This window comes from Myxine glutinosa, chromosome 11 (assembly GCF_964187855.1).
Source record: "Myxine glutinosa chromosome 11, kmMyxGlut1.1, whole genome shotgun sequence".
Classification (NCBI taxonomy): domain Eukaryota; kingdom Metazoa; phylum Chordata; class Myxini; order Myxiniformes; family Myxinidae; genus Myxine; species Myxine glutinosa.
Genome location: NC_136271.1, coordinates 56,190,261 through 56,208,089, shown reverse-complemented (window position 1 = coordinate 56,208,089; position 17,829 = coordinate 56,190,261). Strand labels below are relative to the sequence as shown.

At 47.2% G+C, this 17,829-nt stretch overlaps 1 protein-coding gene across 4 annotated transcripts in view; it reads left to right on the top strand.

Annotated features, from left to right (window-relative positions):
* The window catches only part of LOC137436706 (ephrin type-A receptor 4), a 57,486-nt gene that overhangs the window by 25,580 nt on the left and 14,077 nt on the right, over positions 1-17,829 (top strand). For all 4 annotated transcript variants that reach the window (XM_078786682.1, XM_068130713.2, XM_068130714.2 and 1 more), the window contains exons 4-5: positions 8,100-8,255; positions 12,754-13,086. In XM_078786682.1, coding sequence (XP_078642808.1) covers positions 8,100-8,255; positions 12,754-13,086 — 489 coding nt within the window. The remainder of the gene's footprint in view (positions 1-8,099; positions 8,256-12,753; positions 13,087-17,829) is intronic.

Below are 17,829 nucleotides of genomic sequence, written 5' to 3'. Positions count from 1 at the left end.
GTTCCCGGCCCTCACGCGGCCGACGTTTTCGGCCGTCGCAGTACGGCATGGGATCGAGCACCACATACCAACCACGGGCCCGCCGGTCTACGCCAGGGCCCGCCGCCTCGACCCAGCCAAGCTTGCCGTTGCGAAGGCCGAATTCGACGCGTTGGAGCACCTCGGCATCGTGCGGCGCTCCGATAGCGCGTGGGCCTCGCCACTGCACATCGTGCCAAAGCCGGGGGGTGGATGGCGCCCGTGTGGCGACTACCGCCGTCTTAATGACGCTACAACACCCGACAGGTACCCGATCCCGCATATCCAAGACTTCTCCGCCCGTCTGGCGGGACGGGTCATTTTTTCGAAAATTGATCTCATACGGGGATATCACCAGGTACCTGTCAGGGCGGCCGACGTCCCTAAAACGGCAGTCATCACGCCGTTCGGCTTATTCGAGTTCTTGCGGATGCCGTTTGGTCTCAAGAACGCGGCTCAGGCGTTCCAGCGCTTGATGGACGGCGTGCTGCGTGACCTGCCGTTCCTTTTCGTTTACCTGGACGACATCCTCGTCGCCAGCACGTCCCGGGCCGAGCACCTCCTCCACCTCCGAACACTGTTCGGGCGCCTCAGCGAGCACGGCCTCATCGTCAACCCGGCCAAATGCCACTTCGGCACGACGGCCGTTGATTTTTTGGGCCACCACATCACCAAGAACGGGGCTGTGCCGCTGCCAACCAAGGTCGAGGCCATCACCACTTTCCCGCGTCCCCGCACCATAAAGGCCCTGCAGGAATTCCTGGGAATGGTGAATTTTTATCACCGCTTCGTGCCCCGCGCTGCTCAACTCATGCGGCCCCTCTACGAAGCCCTCCGGGGCATGCCGGCCAAGCACGACATCGCCTGGTCCGCAGCAATGGATGCGGCCTTCCAAGGCTCAAAGCGGGCCCTCGCCGACGCAACACTGCTCGCTCACCCGGTGCTCAACGCTCCCATCGCCCTCACCACGGATGCCTCCGACTACGCGGTGGGCGCCGTACATGAGCAATGGGCGAACGGGGTTTGGCAGCCACTCGCTTTTTTCAGCCGGCAGCTCCGGCCGAACGAGCTCAAATACAGCACGTTTGACCGGGAGCTCCTCGGTCTACACCTGGCCGTCCGCCATTTCCGCCACCTCCTGGAGGGCCGACCTTTCACGGCGTTCGTCGACCACAAGCCGTTGGTTTACGCAATGGCCAAGGTCACGGAGCCATGGTCGGCCCGCCAACAGCGCCACCTCTCCGCCGTGTCGGAGTTTACCACGGACATCCGGCACGTCGCCGGCAAAAACAACGCCGTGGCCGACTGTCTTTCCCGGGCCAGCGCGAACGCGGTCCACCTGGGCGTGGATTTTGCGCTTATGGCGGCGGACCAAACCACCGACACCACGGTGCAAGCCCTCCGGGCGGCGGACACGGGCCTCCGCCTGGCCGACATCCCCTGCGCGGACACTGTCCTGCTCTGCGACGTCTCCCAAGGCCGGCCTCGCCCCATCGTGCCCGTCACCTGGCAACGCCGCATCTTCGCCTCCCTCCACGGCCTTTCCCACCCGGGCCGGAAAGCTTCCCAGAAGCTGGTGTCGGCGCGTTTCGTCTGGCACGGCCTTCGTCGGGACGTCCGCGATTGGACCAGCGCCTGCACCGCCTGCCAACGGGCCAAGGTCCACCGACACACCCAGGCCCCGCTGGCACCTTTCACCGTGCCCGAACGACGTTTCGACCACGTCAACGTGGATCTGGTGGGCCCCCTTCCCCCATCACGAGGGTTCACACACCTGCTCACCATGGTGGACAGGACCACCAGGTGGCCGGAGGCCGTTCCCCTCGTCTCCACCACCACCGCCGACGTGGCGCAGGCCTTCATCGCCACCTGGGTCGCCCGCTTCGGCGCACCGGCGGACATCTCGTCAGACCGCGGACCACAGTTCACCTCCGAGCTGTGGGGCGCGGTCGCCCGCAACCTGGGGGTCAAGCTCCACCGTACTACGGCCTACCACCCCCAAGCAAATGGGTTGTGCGAGCGATTCCACCGCTCCATGAAGGCCGCGCTCATGGCCGGCCTTCAAGACGGCGGTTGGGCCGACCGGCTGCCGTGGGTCCTTTTGGGCCTTCGCACGGCCCCCAAGGAGGACCTCCAGGCATCCACCGCCGAGCTGGTCTATGGCCAGGTGCTACGCGTCCCGGGCGAATTCGTGCCCGACGCTACCAGCCCCTGGTCCGCAGCTCGCCAGCGCTCGGACCTCCAGGAGGCCGCCCGACGGTTTGCCCCCGTGCCGACATCCCACCACGGTGACCCCCAGTCCTACGTCCCCCCAGCACTCCGCACCGCGGAGTATGTTTTTGTGCGTCACGACGCACATCGGCGGCCACTCCAGCCGCCGTACGACGGGCCCTTCCGGGTGCTGCGACGGGACGACAAGTCGTTCGTCATCGACATCGGCGGCAGGTCAGACCGGATTGCAGTGGACCGCCTCAAGCCGGCGCACGTGGACGTCGACCACCCACCACGGGTGGCCCTCCCGCCGCGGCGAGGCCGCCCCCCGTCCACGGTGCCCCCCACTCGACCGCCCACCACCTCACCGGACCCCCTCCCACGACCCGCCAGGGGTCGCTTCGGCCGGGTCATCAGGACCCCCCTCAAGTTGACCCTGCCGGTGCAAGTCGATTCTGGGGGGACGTGTGTAGCGGCTGCCGCTGGGGTTACACAATCGCCTTGCACCTATCAAGGACGCGGAGCGATCACCAGGCCGGGCTCGTCCAGGACGCCCGGGCAGGCCCGCGCTCGACTTGCCAGGCCTCGGTCGGGACGCCCGGGCAGGCTCGCCCTCAACTTGCCAGGCCGCAGCCGGGACGCGGGGCCACGCCCCCTGGCGCCAGGCCTGGGCAAACCCCCTGGCGGAATAGATATATATTGCTGACCGTAAAACGTTTTTCCCAGAGTGCCTGAGTGTTTGATTCGAATAAAGCACCTCAGATGAATTCAAGCTTTTTGTCGCGTCCATTCTTTCGATCGACGTGGGAGCCACAGCTCCTTCAGGATATTCTTTATTGTTAACATACGGCGATCAACGTCCTGTTGATCTCATCCATTGGTCTACCTGTCGGCTGATGCAGATAGACATCAGCCCTCACCTGCAAGACCAGTTCTTCATTCTACCAAGTTGAAACCACTGTCGGTTGCAACTGGTGTGCAAAATCGGAAAAACTTCGGCCAACTTAATCGTCCTAAATGGTCGCTTCTCATCGCTCTGGAGAAGGCTGTGTTATCCCTCCAGGGAATCTTCTGCTCCAGTGGTTAACTGAAGCTATTTCCCACCCGTAACTATCCCCTAGTCTAGTTGAGCCTCCCTTTGAGGTGGGAGGGTTGCTGGGATTAGGAATTGCGGGTCATGGATGGGATTCGAACCCTGGCCTTTTGGGGTCAAAAACAAGAGGCCTTCGTGGTTTTTCACGGTGAGCGGAGATAAAACAACGATCGGAATGAAGAAGAAAACTCAAACTCAATGATAACCAAATTTGATGGAAGTACCTGTTGAAAATGCAAGTTCTGGACGTATTGATTAGCTCAGGTAATCATCGTTGGAGAAATTTTAAAACTTTCAGGTTTAAGAAAAGTCCTTCTAAAGCTGTTTTTTCTTCTTCTTCTTTTGGTTCTACTTCACAAAGCCTGGTGAGGAGAGTTATACATGGTTGTCAATGCCAGAACGGTGCGTGGGATGTTTGGAATGACATCTTTGGGCCCTTGCTTTATACTCACTCAAAAATGTTTGCTGAGGAAGTGACAAGCGTAGGACTTTGCTCAGTGTTTGTAGGCGGTCAGCTCTGGTTGCCAAGGCAACACACAAGTTGTCTTTTGTGCCTGTGCCGACTCGATGGAGAAGTAAGGGCGATACGGGGCAGAGGGTGAGGTCGGGGATTGTGGCGTTTGAGATCCCTTTATCATCACAGTTGCCTCCGCCAAGTATGAGCATGCTTCGCAGAATCATCATGCCATCGGCACGCCTGTTGATGATTATTCATTCAAATGCTATTAGCGATGACGAGTTGGAAGACTGTACTTTCTGTAGGCATATTCAAACACTGTCTGGGGATCATGAGGAGTTGCGCAAACGGAGTACAGGGAACCAAATCCAGGATCGTGAGCGTGTACTTTGACTGTTGAAGGATTTTCAGTAGAATTTATATTACGAATATGGGAGGCGAATTGCACAACGTAACTATTAAAGCATTGTACACAATTGGGAATATTCACCTGCTTCATAGAGTTAAGTTAACACCGGCTCTGTCATCCCATCACAAGGCCTCTGATATATCGGTGGCAAAATCATCCACAGCCATTATTGTAATATATTACAGCAGGAACCTTTATGGTGCAAAAGATTACTCCGCCTGAATCGAAGCTTTCCGACTTGTCCTGTGAGATTTGCAAGATGGATTAGTGCTTTTTAAAATTCTTTTTTAATACTCTCCCTGGTTTCCTCATACCTCAGTTGTGGCCTGTGGGCTTTGGTTAAACATCATGGAATATAAGGCAATATGATCCGCAACACAAATTGTATTTTCATCGTTACTCAGTCCTGCAAATAGAACGCGCATAAACCTCCAAGGCTTTAGAATTGGGTAGTCTGTTGTATATCCAGGACTATAAACGAATTAGTACTGATGTTAAGATGTGTGATTACATTATTGTGGTGCGATGTATTCAAAAGGAGCCCGGAAGTAGGCCTACTGCGACTCGGCTTATGACAAGTCGAGGCCGTGTGGATTTCCCGGGCGCAAAGACCTTTTAACTTTACAAGAAACGACTTAAACGAAGAAATAGAAACAACAAAGATTAGTTATCAACACTTTGTATGCAGTATTAATATAATTGTTTAAATTCGTTGTCAAACTTTTTATTTTCCTAAAGATTGTTGTCGCATTTTGTATGGTGCCACAATTGGCTGGCAGGATAGCAGGTACGCACACTCACCTTTGAGCGGTCTGGCCTGTGTTTGAATGCCGAGGCAGCTATAAACTCTCACCCTGGTGTCTCGCAGGCAGGTTGAGGCACCGAGGTGTGCGCCGTCCATCGGATGGGCGTTAAGCTGGAGGCCTCAACATCAGGCGCTGGTCTTTGGTGGGCACTTAAGATCCCACCGTCTTTCGAAGGATGTTGCGAGTTATCGCCGGCACCCTGAACAAATTGCCCTGACTGACTGTGGAGAAGGTGCTGGCAAACCTCCTTATGTAATCCTTGTTAAGAGTATGCATATGTACATTGATTATATGGTGTTTTTCACCAATCACATCTATAATTCAATGAAACTACTAAAACCATAAAGCAAAACGGAGAGACATCTTTATGCAATTTCATTTCCCAAAGTTAATGATCCGGCCTGAATCATTATTCGATAAATCAGAGGGAATCATTGTTTTGTTTTCTAAAACCACGATATCAGAATGGAATTGATTTATATAATTATATACTGCCTCACGTCAATGATCACTCGGTCTCTATTGCACAACTTAAAGGTACAATGTTCACTTTAACATATGACTAGGGCATGCCCGTACTATATATAAGCTAGGACGTGCCCGTACGTGGGTGCCCGTTCCTTGCCAAAAAAAAAAAAAAAAAAAAATTTGTGTAGGGGTGTGTGTGTGTAAACATCCTAGGGCGTGCCCGTACGTGGGTGCAAAAAAACATGCGTGCAAACAACAACAACAAAAAAAAACTTTGAAACCACGTGGCAGTAACGACCACAGAACCCCCCCCCCCCTCTATTTACATGAATGGTTTGGTCCATTCGCAACGACCACAGAACCCCCCCCTCTATTTACATGCAATGGTTTGGTCCAAAGCGAACGGCTTGCAGTGTTTGGTAAAGAAATCGCCATAGCTCGGTAACTACTTCTCCGATTAATATGAAACCTTGAAAAGGCACATCCTCGGGTCCCCAGCAATATACCTGGCAAGTTTAAAGTATATCGGACCGGTAGTTGTCGAGAAACAGCGGTCACAGACAAACATACACACATACACACATACAAACACACAGAGATTACTGGAATTATAGATAGACTAGGGCATGCCCGTACTATATATAAGCTAGGACGTGCCCGTACGTGGGTGCCCGTTCCTTGCCAAAAAAAAAAAAAAAAAAAAATTTGTGTAGGGGTGTGTGTGTGTAAACATCCTAGGGCGTGCCCGTACGTGGGTGCAAAAAAACATGCGTGCAAACAACAACAACAAAAAAAAACTTTGAAACCACGTGGCAGTAACGACCACAGAACCCCCCCCTCTATTTACATGAATGGTTTGGTCCATTCGCAACGACCACAGAACCCCCCCCCCTCTATTTACATGAAATGGTTTGGTCCAAAGCGAACGGCTTGCGGTGTTTGGTAAAGAAATCGCCATAGCTCGGTAACTACTTGTCCGAATAATTTCAAACCTTGAAAAGGCACATCCTCGGGTCCCCAGCAATATACCTGGCAAGTTTCAAGTAGATCGGACCGGTAGTTGTCGAGAAACAGCGGTCACAGACAAACATACACACATACACACATACAAACACACATACACACATACACACAGAGATTAATGGAATTATAGATAGATGTACAATCGGTTCCAAGAAGACAATCCATAAAGTGTGAAACAGTTGTCCTTGGATGGCTTCTCTGGTCATATGACAATAAGTAGCGTTCTCCACCACCGGATGGTGTGTGACATGGACTTCTTGGACGTCCCGTCCACCAGCATTATTTGGTGGACCTTAAAGATCCCACGGTGTTCTTTGCGAAGAGTGCATGAGCTATCACCGGCACCCTGAACAAAAGATAAATTCCTTCTTGAACCTACAGGGGGCACTGAATCGGTGGCTGTACCACGTTTCTGCAAGAATTCATGCCAACCTGCAGACGAGTGCCAAATAATGTAGAGGGAGGCCCAATAAATAATGACAAATTTTGAATTGTAATGGAAGAAAACACTCAATTTTGTGGGAGCCTCCATTTTTCGAATTTGCAATTACCGTATGAATGTCCTGTATGGTTTGGTGGTGATAGCACAACAGGTTTGTGGTCATAATAATACAAAGTAATTCATATTGAGGTCTAAAGGCCGTCAACCTGTACACACGTGTCACCCAATCTCCAAAATGCTTGCTATAGCCTAGAGACTTCATTTGTTGAGGAAATACTGTATGGCAAAACGGAAGTAGATCCTAAAAGTTCATCACCAGAATGTCCATCAAGTGATCCACTTTGCCTCAAGTTTGTCAGTGCTTTATACCGATTAATGAACATCTCGGTTATTTGCAGTGTTTTGATGAAGAACGATTAGTTTAAAATCCAGGCCTAGCAGCAAAAGTAGCAGGGATGACCCTAACAGAGCCCCTCCGCTATCGGAAACCCCATTTAACGTTGTACGGGGAAATGCTAACCCTCTTGCATTCCGTTCACCAAAAAAAGTAGCATTTCCTCATGGAATAATCCCCATAACCCCAACGTGATATCGTTTCCATCGGAGTTTTATCTGACCTGCCCGGTGTACCCTCGGAACTGCACAAACATGAGTGAAAAAGGCGAACAGTCTCGTTCCGAAAGGATTGTTTTAATACAAGTATCAGCCTTTTGCCACGTGTGGTCTGTTTTCGGTGGCGAGATTGTGGATTCCATTAGGCCCGGGCGAAGCTGAGCCCAGAGGCGCGGTCAGCACTGCATCTGAGTTGTATTCATTGTAAGGGTGTTTTCGTTGTGCACACGCGCAGCAAAGTAGTACTGGCACCACATCTCCATGTCGGGCTGCTGGCCAGTGGTGACCCGCCATGATTGAATCGTCATGGTGCCAAACAGACAGGATTCTGTCCAATTGGAAAAGGCCCCACAAGCTGCCTGTTGATTCTGCAATCCTCTGTTCAGAGTATTCTTGCGTCACTCTAGATTTCCTCCCTGCATCTGTTGTAGAATTCATGCCAGACAGGGGAAATTGTATTCCCTTACGAAACGATGGTTAATTAATTGTTGGACTGTATCGAGAAAATAGTAATGGATCACATGAGGATGTGCAAAAAACGATTCTCTTGCCTGGTGCAGTGTGCTTACAGGGAACGTACAAGGATAAGGCCGAACACGCGGCCTGCTTGACTTGTCCTGCCCATAGCACCAACACAAGATTGGGTGCGACCTCCTGTGAATGTGATCCGGGATTCAACCGGGCGTTCAGCGATCCGGCCAGTTACCCCTGCTCCAGTGAGTTGTGATACACATACGTAACTCATTTATGCTTTGTGGTTCTACAACAAAAATGGCGTACTTCTGACTACCTTTATGCATCGGGTCTTCATTTTCCCTCTCATACACATCTCAATCTTCTTTCCCTATTCTCTATATTCCTCCCTATTTCCCTTTTCTTCTTCTTCTTATCATTTACCATTTACATTATTTCATCCATTTACCTTCCATCCTCTCTCCACCCCTTGCATGTAATATGTACATTGTACGTAGCTCCTTAAAGATGCGTGCACATACTTAATGAAATTATTTTATTGCACCTATTGAAGCCAGACATTAGAAATTGACCAGAGGTTGTGAATCGTTATTCTAGAACTAACTTGTTGAACCACCTCACCTTAAGGCTTCCTATTGGCTGAAAGTAAGAACCATCCCTAGTTGTAGGTGTATTTGATGTGCAGCTGCAGTTTTTAGACCCACAAAAGGCATGCAGTGAGTGTAGGGGTGACAGCAAAAAGAGACCCGATGGCAGCTAGAGGTAGGTGTAGGCCAAGAAGTCGTGCTTTGATGTCGAGTGCCTGCAAGGTATCATATCCGGTAACCGAGCCTGAAACGCTCATGTAGGCTGTGCAGATCGATTCCACATTCATTCGCATGTAGAATACTGTGCCAATGCCCGATAAAAGCAATATATCGGCAGGAATTGGATGTGCAATCAGATCTGATGTCATACAAAGTTTTGTTCTTTAGTTTTGTCGAATTTTTTTATTTATATAAAAATATACTCCTTATTTGTGTCTTGGAAAGGATCGGATCATTGAGATGCTATGATGAGAAAGTTTGTAGTCTCAATCAGGTTCTTGAAACATACGAGGCACCAACAAACGACGAGATTCAAATTGGGCCTTTTATTTAAAAAAATTGTATCCAAGATCAAGGCTCATGTAAGAGCTAACATCAATTGGAAAAAAAAAAACGGACACACAAAACGTACAATAAAGGGAGCGGGAGACAAGATGGGGTGAGGTGAGGAAGCACACAAGTACAACAGCAGAGTACAGGGACATCGGAAGATCTGTGGGAGGGAGGGGGCTTGGGGGGAGAAGGCATGGGAAGGCGGGGGTTGAGGTATAAAACACATGGACTCTGCTATAACTTCCAGGAAAGAAGTCGGTATTTCAATAAAAGTGGTTTTTTAGGGGTGAATTAATGGGGGTAGAAAAGATCAAGGTTTTGGATGGGGGAAGATAAGAGATGGTGGTGAACGGCTGTTTTAAAGACCTGGAGGGAGGAGTGGGATTGAAGAGAGTGAGGGAGTTTGTTCCAGAAGCGGGAGTAAAGAGGAATGAAGGTGAATAGAGAGTCTTGATTTTGGCAGTTTAACCAGAAGAGGGTTGCTGGCAGATCTTGTGCGACCGGTAAAAGACAGAAAGACCACGTACCTGCCTGCGGTGAGTGAGTGAAACGCCCTCGGAGTTAGCTTCATCGCGGGCCTGGACTGATGTTAACAGGCAGAGTAATGCAAGTAGATTAACAATTGTTGAGGAAATTTCTGTTTATCATGTTGGTAACTAATACCCATTATCAACAATTTCTCCCTTCATGCACATGCTGCAAATCAGGATGGTGGCAAATGAGACAACAGGAAGAGGATGTAACGATGAGCGATTCTAATATTTCTGGTCAAAGAATGAAAACATCAAGCCTGTTCAAACTGAGGGCAACCCCAACGAGTGGAGATGCCCTTGCTCGGTTTGCTGCGCCTTGCTCGGTGGGAAGCTCCACCACAGTAGTTGGTAGTTCCTTCGTTTTCCCAACCCAAACAACTTTTGTCATCAAACATTTTGAAATGTTGAGGAAATGGCTGCACAGTATTGTAGCAATTCCTCGTCAAGGACATCGGTGTCAAAGAGCCCCTTGGGACGGGGCACTGCAAGAAGTTCTTGATAAACGGGGTCGTCAAGAATGACGTCCTGCACTGGCTACGTACACGTCCTTAATAATTCTCCAGTGAAGATGTATTGAAAATTATCCATCGTGGGAGCAAGTTTGTCTACAAAGTTGAAGAAGATGACAAAAATTATGCAATATTGGTCTTGTAAAGCACTTGAAAGCTTACTTGTGATTTTAAACAAAAGTCCACGTCAAATTTTAACGACCCCTCGGTCTTTCCTAAAGTTTCCGGTTATTGCCGGCTTCATCTTCCCATCGCAATGTTTTTGAGTCGTAGCTCTGCTGTCGCGTTATATGTGCAGTTTCTATACGGTGTGAATCAATTTCAATACCGCACATCACCCACTTAGGTAATTACATGGCATATTTAGTAAAACTTTGAAATGACGACCTTTGGAGTTTTATAGGTGTTCATTATATGAAGAGCCCATTATTCGACAGTTGCTTCTTTAGCCATTCCCCTCCAGACAAAGCGCGTTTTCTCTTGCGCTCGGGGCATGTGGCTTAACGAAAAGTGGAAAAGGAATTCTTCTATTCTGTCCCTGGAAAACCCAACGTTTGGGCCCACTTCTGAAAGCTTGAGTCAAAACAGATACCCCTGTGGTGGCTTGGATGCTGTTCATCGTTATTTTCATTTTGCTTGCTTTGGAATCGGGATTTACGGCCGTCAGTCGATCTCCATGCTAACCGCGGGCAGAAGCTTTGGAGGTGTTTTCGAGGCTTTGCTAAGATCTGCTTTTGCTTCACTCATCGACATTCTTTTCATTGCCCTCCAAAACCTTCCCATATGGTTTCCTTTCTACCAATGTCGGATATGGGATCGTCTGTTGTTTGCTGGACTTCATTGGAAAAACCGAATGAAAGTTTCCCCATCTTAAGGCTGTTCACAATTAATTATTTCAACATATATTTCTGCTTTACCTGTCTCCCCGACTGGAACATTTATTCCTTCCCTGGTATGTCCTCTTTGGGTTAGTAGTCTGAGGAGACTGATAGATACTGCTGGGCAGGCATGCTTGACACCAGGCCTTGGATGATGTCGGACTTAAATCTGGACCACATTGATGGCCTTCCATTGTGGTCTTTTTAACTTAAATTGAGCAAAGCTCTCCAAGTTCCTCAGAGGTGAAGATCATAACCTTCCTGATGGTTTTGATGAATCACAAAGTCAGAATCCAACAATTTCCTAAAATATAAATTATTTTTCTAAATCTGAATTGCAAATGCTAATTTGATATCAACACTTCCTGCTTTTTGAAAAAGGAAGGGAATATTACACAATGATATTGAAAGAAAATAATATATGATGAAGAGGCATGGCCTATCCAGCCTCCATTTTTAAAAACACACAGCTATAATATATACACAAAGAATTAAGTTAAGCACCCCCCCCGTTTTTTTACAACCTCGCACATTACAAGTTTGTTGTCGTCAAAACAGTGTAATATACCCATGATATTGCTATATTTTCTGGAGAAGTGATATTATGGTCACATAAAAACATAACAATCATGCCGTTTTCAATATTTTATTCTGAATAATTTAAGGTGAAATTTTTTGGGAATTTTAGGCATATTTTCACCTCAATTTAAGTATGGAGCTATAGGTCCATCACGGACAGTGTGGATGACGTTTATGTTTTCTAACGTACAGTCATTGTTCTGAGAAGACCTCTAGCGATCTTTGCGTCAATAACGTGTGTAGGACCCACGTGATCGGATCACTGACTCAACCCTACGTCTCATAGACCCTGTAAGCCGTCGTATGCGTTGCTGTGGCAGGTTGAACCCCCTCGAGCACGTTTGGGACATGTTGGGACGACAAATTGCGAAGATGGTCCCTCCAATAGCCAATCTGGATGAATTGGAACGTGCATTACATCGGGAATGGAACAACCTGCCACAGCAACGCATACGACGGCTTACAGGGTCTATGAGACGTAGGGTTGAGTCAGTGATCCGATCACGTGGGTCCTACACACGTTATTGACGCAAAGATCGCTAGAGGTCTTCTCAGAACAATGACTGTATGTTAGAAAACATAAACGTCATCCACACTGTCCGTGATGGACCTATAGCTCCATACTTAAATTGAGGTGAAAATATGCCTAAAATTCCCAAAAAATTTCACCTTAAATTATTCAGAATAAAATATTGAAAACGGCATGATTGTTATGTTTTTATGTGACCATAATATCACTTCTCCAGAAAATATAACAATATCATGGGTATATTACACTGTTTTGACGACAACAAACTTGTAATGTGCGAGGTTGTAAAAAAACGGGGGGGGTGCTTAACTTAATTCTTTGTGTATACAATGAGTTCCCATTTTTAAGACTTTGGTAAGATTCGGCCTTGAGTTACAACCACTGACCTCCCAGATTCAGAGCGGACACTTTTACCATTACACCACAGACTCTAGTCGATTGATAGCGAGGTTAAAGTTGAAATGGCCTTTATTTATATTACAATAGTAAGTAATGACTGTCCTGTAACATAACAAGACGTCAGTTTGCAGAATGTTAAGCCTGGCACATATTTGGATGTCATTTGCATTGCAGGCCCACCTTCTGCCCCACAAGACGTCATCTCGAAGGTGAACGCAACATCAGTTATTCTGGAGTGGAGCGCACCACAGAATAGCGGTGAACGTGAGGATGTCAAGTACCAGGTGCTGTGTCAGCTGTGTGATTCCTTGAGCTGTGCATCATGCGGAGACTCTGTGCACTTCCTGCCACGCAAGGATGGCCTTACAAAACGCACCGTTACCATCACTCGCCTCAAAGCGCACAGCAACTACAGCTTCACTGTGGGGGCCATTAATGGTGTTTCACACCTGACACCAAACATCCCACCATCCTCTACCACTGTTGTCGTCACCACCAATCAGGCTGGTAAGGGTGAAGATGTTTATATTGCTTAATATACCCCTTAGTTCATTTGCGGTACCAGTTGTTGCTACAAAACCTCTGATTGTTGTTAAATTGGGAGAACGCAAGTGTAGTCCAGCATGCACACGAGATTTTTTAAATGTCCCTTATTTTCTATTGTTCAACATTTTGCACAAGCCATGGAATGTCCTTTCTTTTTGTCCCCCGTCGCACCGCGGAGCGAAAGGGGGACTATGGTTTTCGCGTCCGTCCGTGCGTCCATCCGTCCGTGCGTCCATCCGTCCTTCGCGTAAGCGAAGGGCCGAATTCTAATTTGGTTTGTGGGTGCAACCAACGTCAAAATCCAAGATGGCCGCTGCCATGTATGTCTGAACCTTGTGAGCGGAATATCTTGAAAAAGAAGCAAGTACCAACTTCTAATCTGGTGTGTGGGTGTATCTAGGCATAAGGAAGAACGCTATTGAAAATTGGGTCGCCACGTCAAAATCCAAGATGGCCGCCGCCATGTATGTCTGAAACCTTGTGAGCGGAATATCTTGAAAAATAAGCGAAGTACCAACTTCTAATCTGGGGTGTGGGTGTATCTAGGCATAAGGAAGAACGCTATTGAAAATTGGGTCGCCACGTCAAAATTCAAGATGGCTGCCACCATATATATGTCTGAACCTTGTGAGCGAAATATCTTGAAAAATAAACGAATTACTAACTTCTAATCTGGTGGGTGGGTGTATCTACGCATAAGGGAGAAGGCTATTGAAAATTGGGTCGCCACGTCAAAATCCAAGATGGCCGCCTTGCGTCTTCCACTTTGTCAAATCACATCACTTCACCGACGGGGGACCTAGGCGCAACGCTTGTCTATACTATGCCACATGGCACGTACAATACAAAGGGGCCTTTTCTATGCCCCTGACATTTTCCCCAAGAATAATACATATATGTAGATATTTATTTATATGTATTCAATTATAAAGCTAAAAATATGGCACTTAGGTGGAATTTGTTTTGAAATGCATTAATTGGATGTAATGGCCGATGCATTTTCCAAGTTTCAGCTAGTTTCAATGTATAGCCTTTGAGATATGAGCGCCAACACATTTTGGACGGATGGACAGACGGACTGACAGACATCAATGTGAATTTGAGGGTTTTCTAAACTAGCAACGGTACCCACCCTATGGGTGGGGCTTCAATTGGGAGGCCCAAATGAAAAGGCTAAGTATCAGAAATTGAAGGCTTTTTTTCTTTTAAACGATTTATATAAACATCCGTTAAATCTCGATCGGTGCAGACGTTTGTGTGGCACCCGGGAAAATAACGTCAGGCGGGAGCAAGTATCAGCAGGATGTGGCAGTGTGGGAGTACACGTTTCTGATCCTCCTTCATGCCGAAGTAGCCCACCACTTCTCCAAGCATTCCGCTCTTCAGAACCGCCATGACAGATTTAAGCTTGATACTGAAGACGCATGTAGTTAGTCCTCCCGATGTCGTATATACTCCTGACACGTGTTTCCTTCATTGTAAAAACTACCAAATCAACAGTTAAAAGGGTTTTGAGCCGATAGCTGTTACGGCCTTGGCAAGATCGATGGAGACAGCGATCTGTTAGCGTATTCACCACCCAAATAGCTATGTGGAAGTCTCTCATGTGGAGATTAAACTAATCGTGTTCACAATCACTATGTCGTATGTACTCCCGATACATGTTTCCTTCAGTTGAAATGGGTTAGAATTCTCTCAAGCAGGGATTCAACCCGTGTCCTTATAAAAGGTCTTTGTCCGAGGTCACCGAGTTCGTGCAGCGTTAGGTGCAGCCATTTGTGCGCCACCCGGGAAAACAACATCGTCACAATGAAAACATCGTCACAATGAACGTTATGCGAACGCGAATGTTATGCGGGAGTCCAAACCTGAGAATGCTGGAGATTAAAGCTGAAATTGGGAAAACTAAATAGCCTATTTTACTCCTGGAGATCCCAGGATTATCCACCCAAAATATCTTTGCGATCGGTTCAGCAGTTTTTACGGTACCTTCGAACACAGACAGACAGACAGACAGATGGACGGACATTTGGTGAATTATAGTAAGATGAACCTCAAGAATGCAGAAACGGACGTTGCTGAAATTTGGAACATATTACCTCAATGTACAAAGCATTTACTTCTGATATTTTCAGCCGATTTCATCCAGTAGAAGCAGAGAAAAATTTTTCAGTCCCCATGTTAAAGTTGCATACAGAGAAACTATCCCTTATATAAAGGGAGGGGCGCTTTGCGCCTCCCTTGATAAATCGATCATTCCTTCTCCCTACCCCCAAAATCATCAGTTTCATGAACTCTATTTCAGAGAGACTTTAGTTGTACCTCAGAGGCAACTTAACGGATTTCTTGCATTGAAGTAGGCCTCTGTTTCTTTTTATTCCCATCCCACAAAAGCAGAGTAGAGCCTGTCCTGGTGCATAACTCAGTTGCACCTTTAAATGACACAGGAAGTATGGGGATAAAAGTAAATTATTAAACGCGACAATCATTTATATTGAACCGGTAACAACACAGAAATACCAGAAAGTGCTCATCTCTTGGTCGGTAGCTTTGCAATCCATGTGCTTTGGCCTTGCGCTGACCAGTGATAATGTCTTTCAGTCACACACCCTTGCATTATTAAGCTTACGGTGGATGCACCCGCTATCTGCCTGGATGTTTGGCTAGGCATGGTGTGCTTCAAAGAACTTCCGTTATCGTCAAACATCACTGGCTGAGGCTGCCCACGGGTGGTCTGGGCTAAAGTAGATGTCAAATAAGATCATGGAACCTCCCCCGTTTGAACTTGTACTTTGCAGGCACGTGCCTGCTCGCCTAATTGAGAAATCTTCGTCAAGGCAGAGGAAGACGAAGGGGAAAAAGCAACAATAACGAACGCCTGCCGACAATCCCCTGACCGGCCTTCAAAATGAAAAGTCATCCCTGTATTTTGACTGCCTCTCACCACGGTCGTGACGATTTTAATTGACGCCAAAGAGCAGAGAGCCGTGTGACACCGTCATGCTGCTCCGTAGTTCATCGACTAATTATACTCGAGATCAGATCATGTTTCGGGCCTCCGAGAGCATGGGTTTTGAACAGCGGGGGTTCTGAGCGATAATTGGAGCAAGGCCGAGACAGGTGCGACTCTAGGAAAAGAGGAGTGCATGGGAAGCACGAAGCATGCCTGATTCTCTTGGTGGTTAGGAGAAGGAATGCGGTGATTAAAGTGGCAGTGGAGGCCTGCGGGCCGGATGAACCAAGAGGGTGAATTGCGAGAAGGGTGCGGCTTGGGCCCCACCGATGGCCACTCTTTCAAGGTTGCTGATTTATGGTGCTAAAGGTTCCGTGCGCTGCAGCAAAGTCAGGCGAGAGATTTGAAACAAATAAAGGAGGGAAGTGAGACATACAAAATCTCAATTATTCACACACTTTTGTGTAATTATCGGATTAGTGTTCGCTTAATGGTTAACCTAAAGCAGCTGAAAATATATCACAGACAATTCACAGGTGCATTTAAGTTCGTAAAGTGAGTTTCTTTTTGTGCAACAAAACATTCATTTATGAGTGCACATTTAAATATTCACTCCTAACCCTTCAGAAGCTCGAGGCACAAAGAAACACCACAAATCCAATTTTTTGAAGGTTTATTTTGTGTAAATCTTGTTTTTCATTTAACTGACTAGTATTATCTTGAAAATGGTATGCTTTGGTTAGGCTGGCAGGATGGCCCAGTCATATGTACACACACACACACACCTCTAAGCTGTCTGGCCTGTGTGTGAATGTTGGCCCCCAGCTATAAACTGTCATCCTGGTGTTTCACAGGCAGGTGATTCATCAATAGGTGTGCCGTCCATCGGATGGACATTACACTGGGTGTTCCGTCTGCCAGGATTAGTTGGTGCGGGTGGATGGTAAGGATCCTATGGTCTCCTTCGTGAAGAGTAGGCGAGCTATCGCTGGCACCATGAACAAATTGCAAATGCCTGCCCTGACTTCCTGAGTTAGAGTAGTGGCCCGACTAGGATTGTAGCCTAGGAACTGCTTTGGCAGCACTAACACCCTGACGTATGGCATGGTACATGATGGCGCTTTGTTTATATCCAAGTATGGTATTATACATCGACAAACCTTATGGGATTGGAAATTCCATATATGTATATATATATATATATATATATATATATACAAACACACACACACACACACACACACACACACACACACACACACACACACACACACACACACACACACACACACACGTCTGTTTTGTGTGGGACTAGTTTCCTCTTTTATTCTGATAAATGGTTAATGCCTGAAACATCAGCTTCTCCTTGCTTCCCACTGCAGGTGGCATACTTCAATCAATGTCCTATTCATTTAACTGGTTCTTCTACCCATCCACCAACTCAGATCACCACTAACCATTATGAGCAAGACTACTTCTTCATTATTTATATACTCATATATATATATATATATATATATATATATATATATATATATATATATATATATATATATATATATATATATATATATATATATATATATATATCCTCTACATTCATGGTCTATGAGCAAATTATTTAGTGCCTGTATCCCATGTCCCAAAGAACCTTGCAGCTTGTGCTGAGGTTTCAATGTGGTTTTTGGAACATCTTCGACCTCAATGATGGAATATCCAGTTATACATGCTAAAACATGCTCCAATAAGGT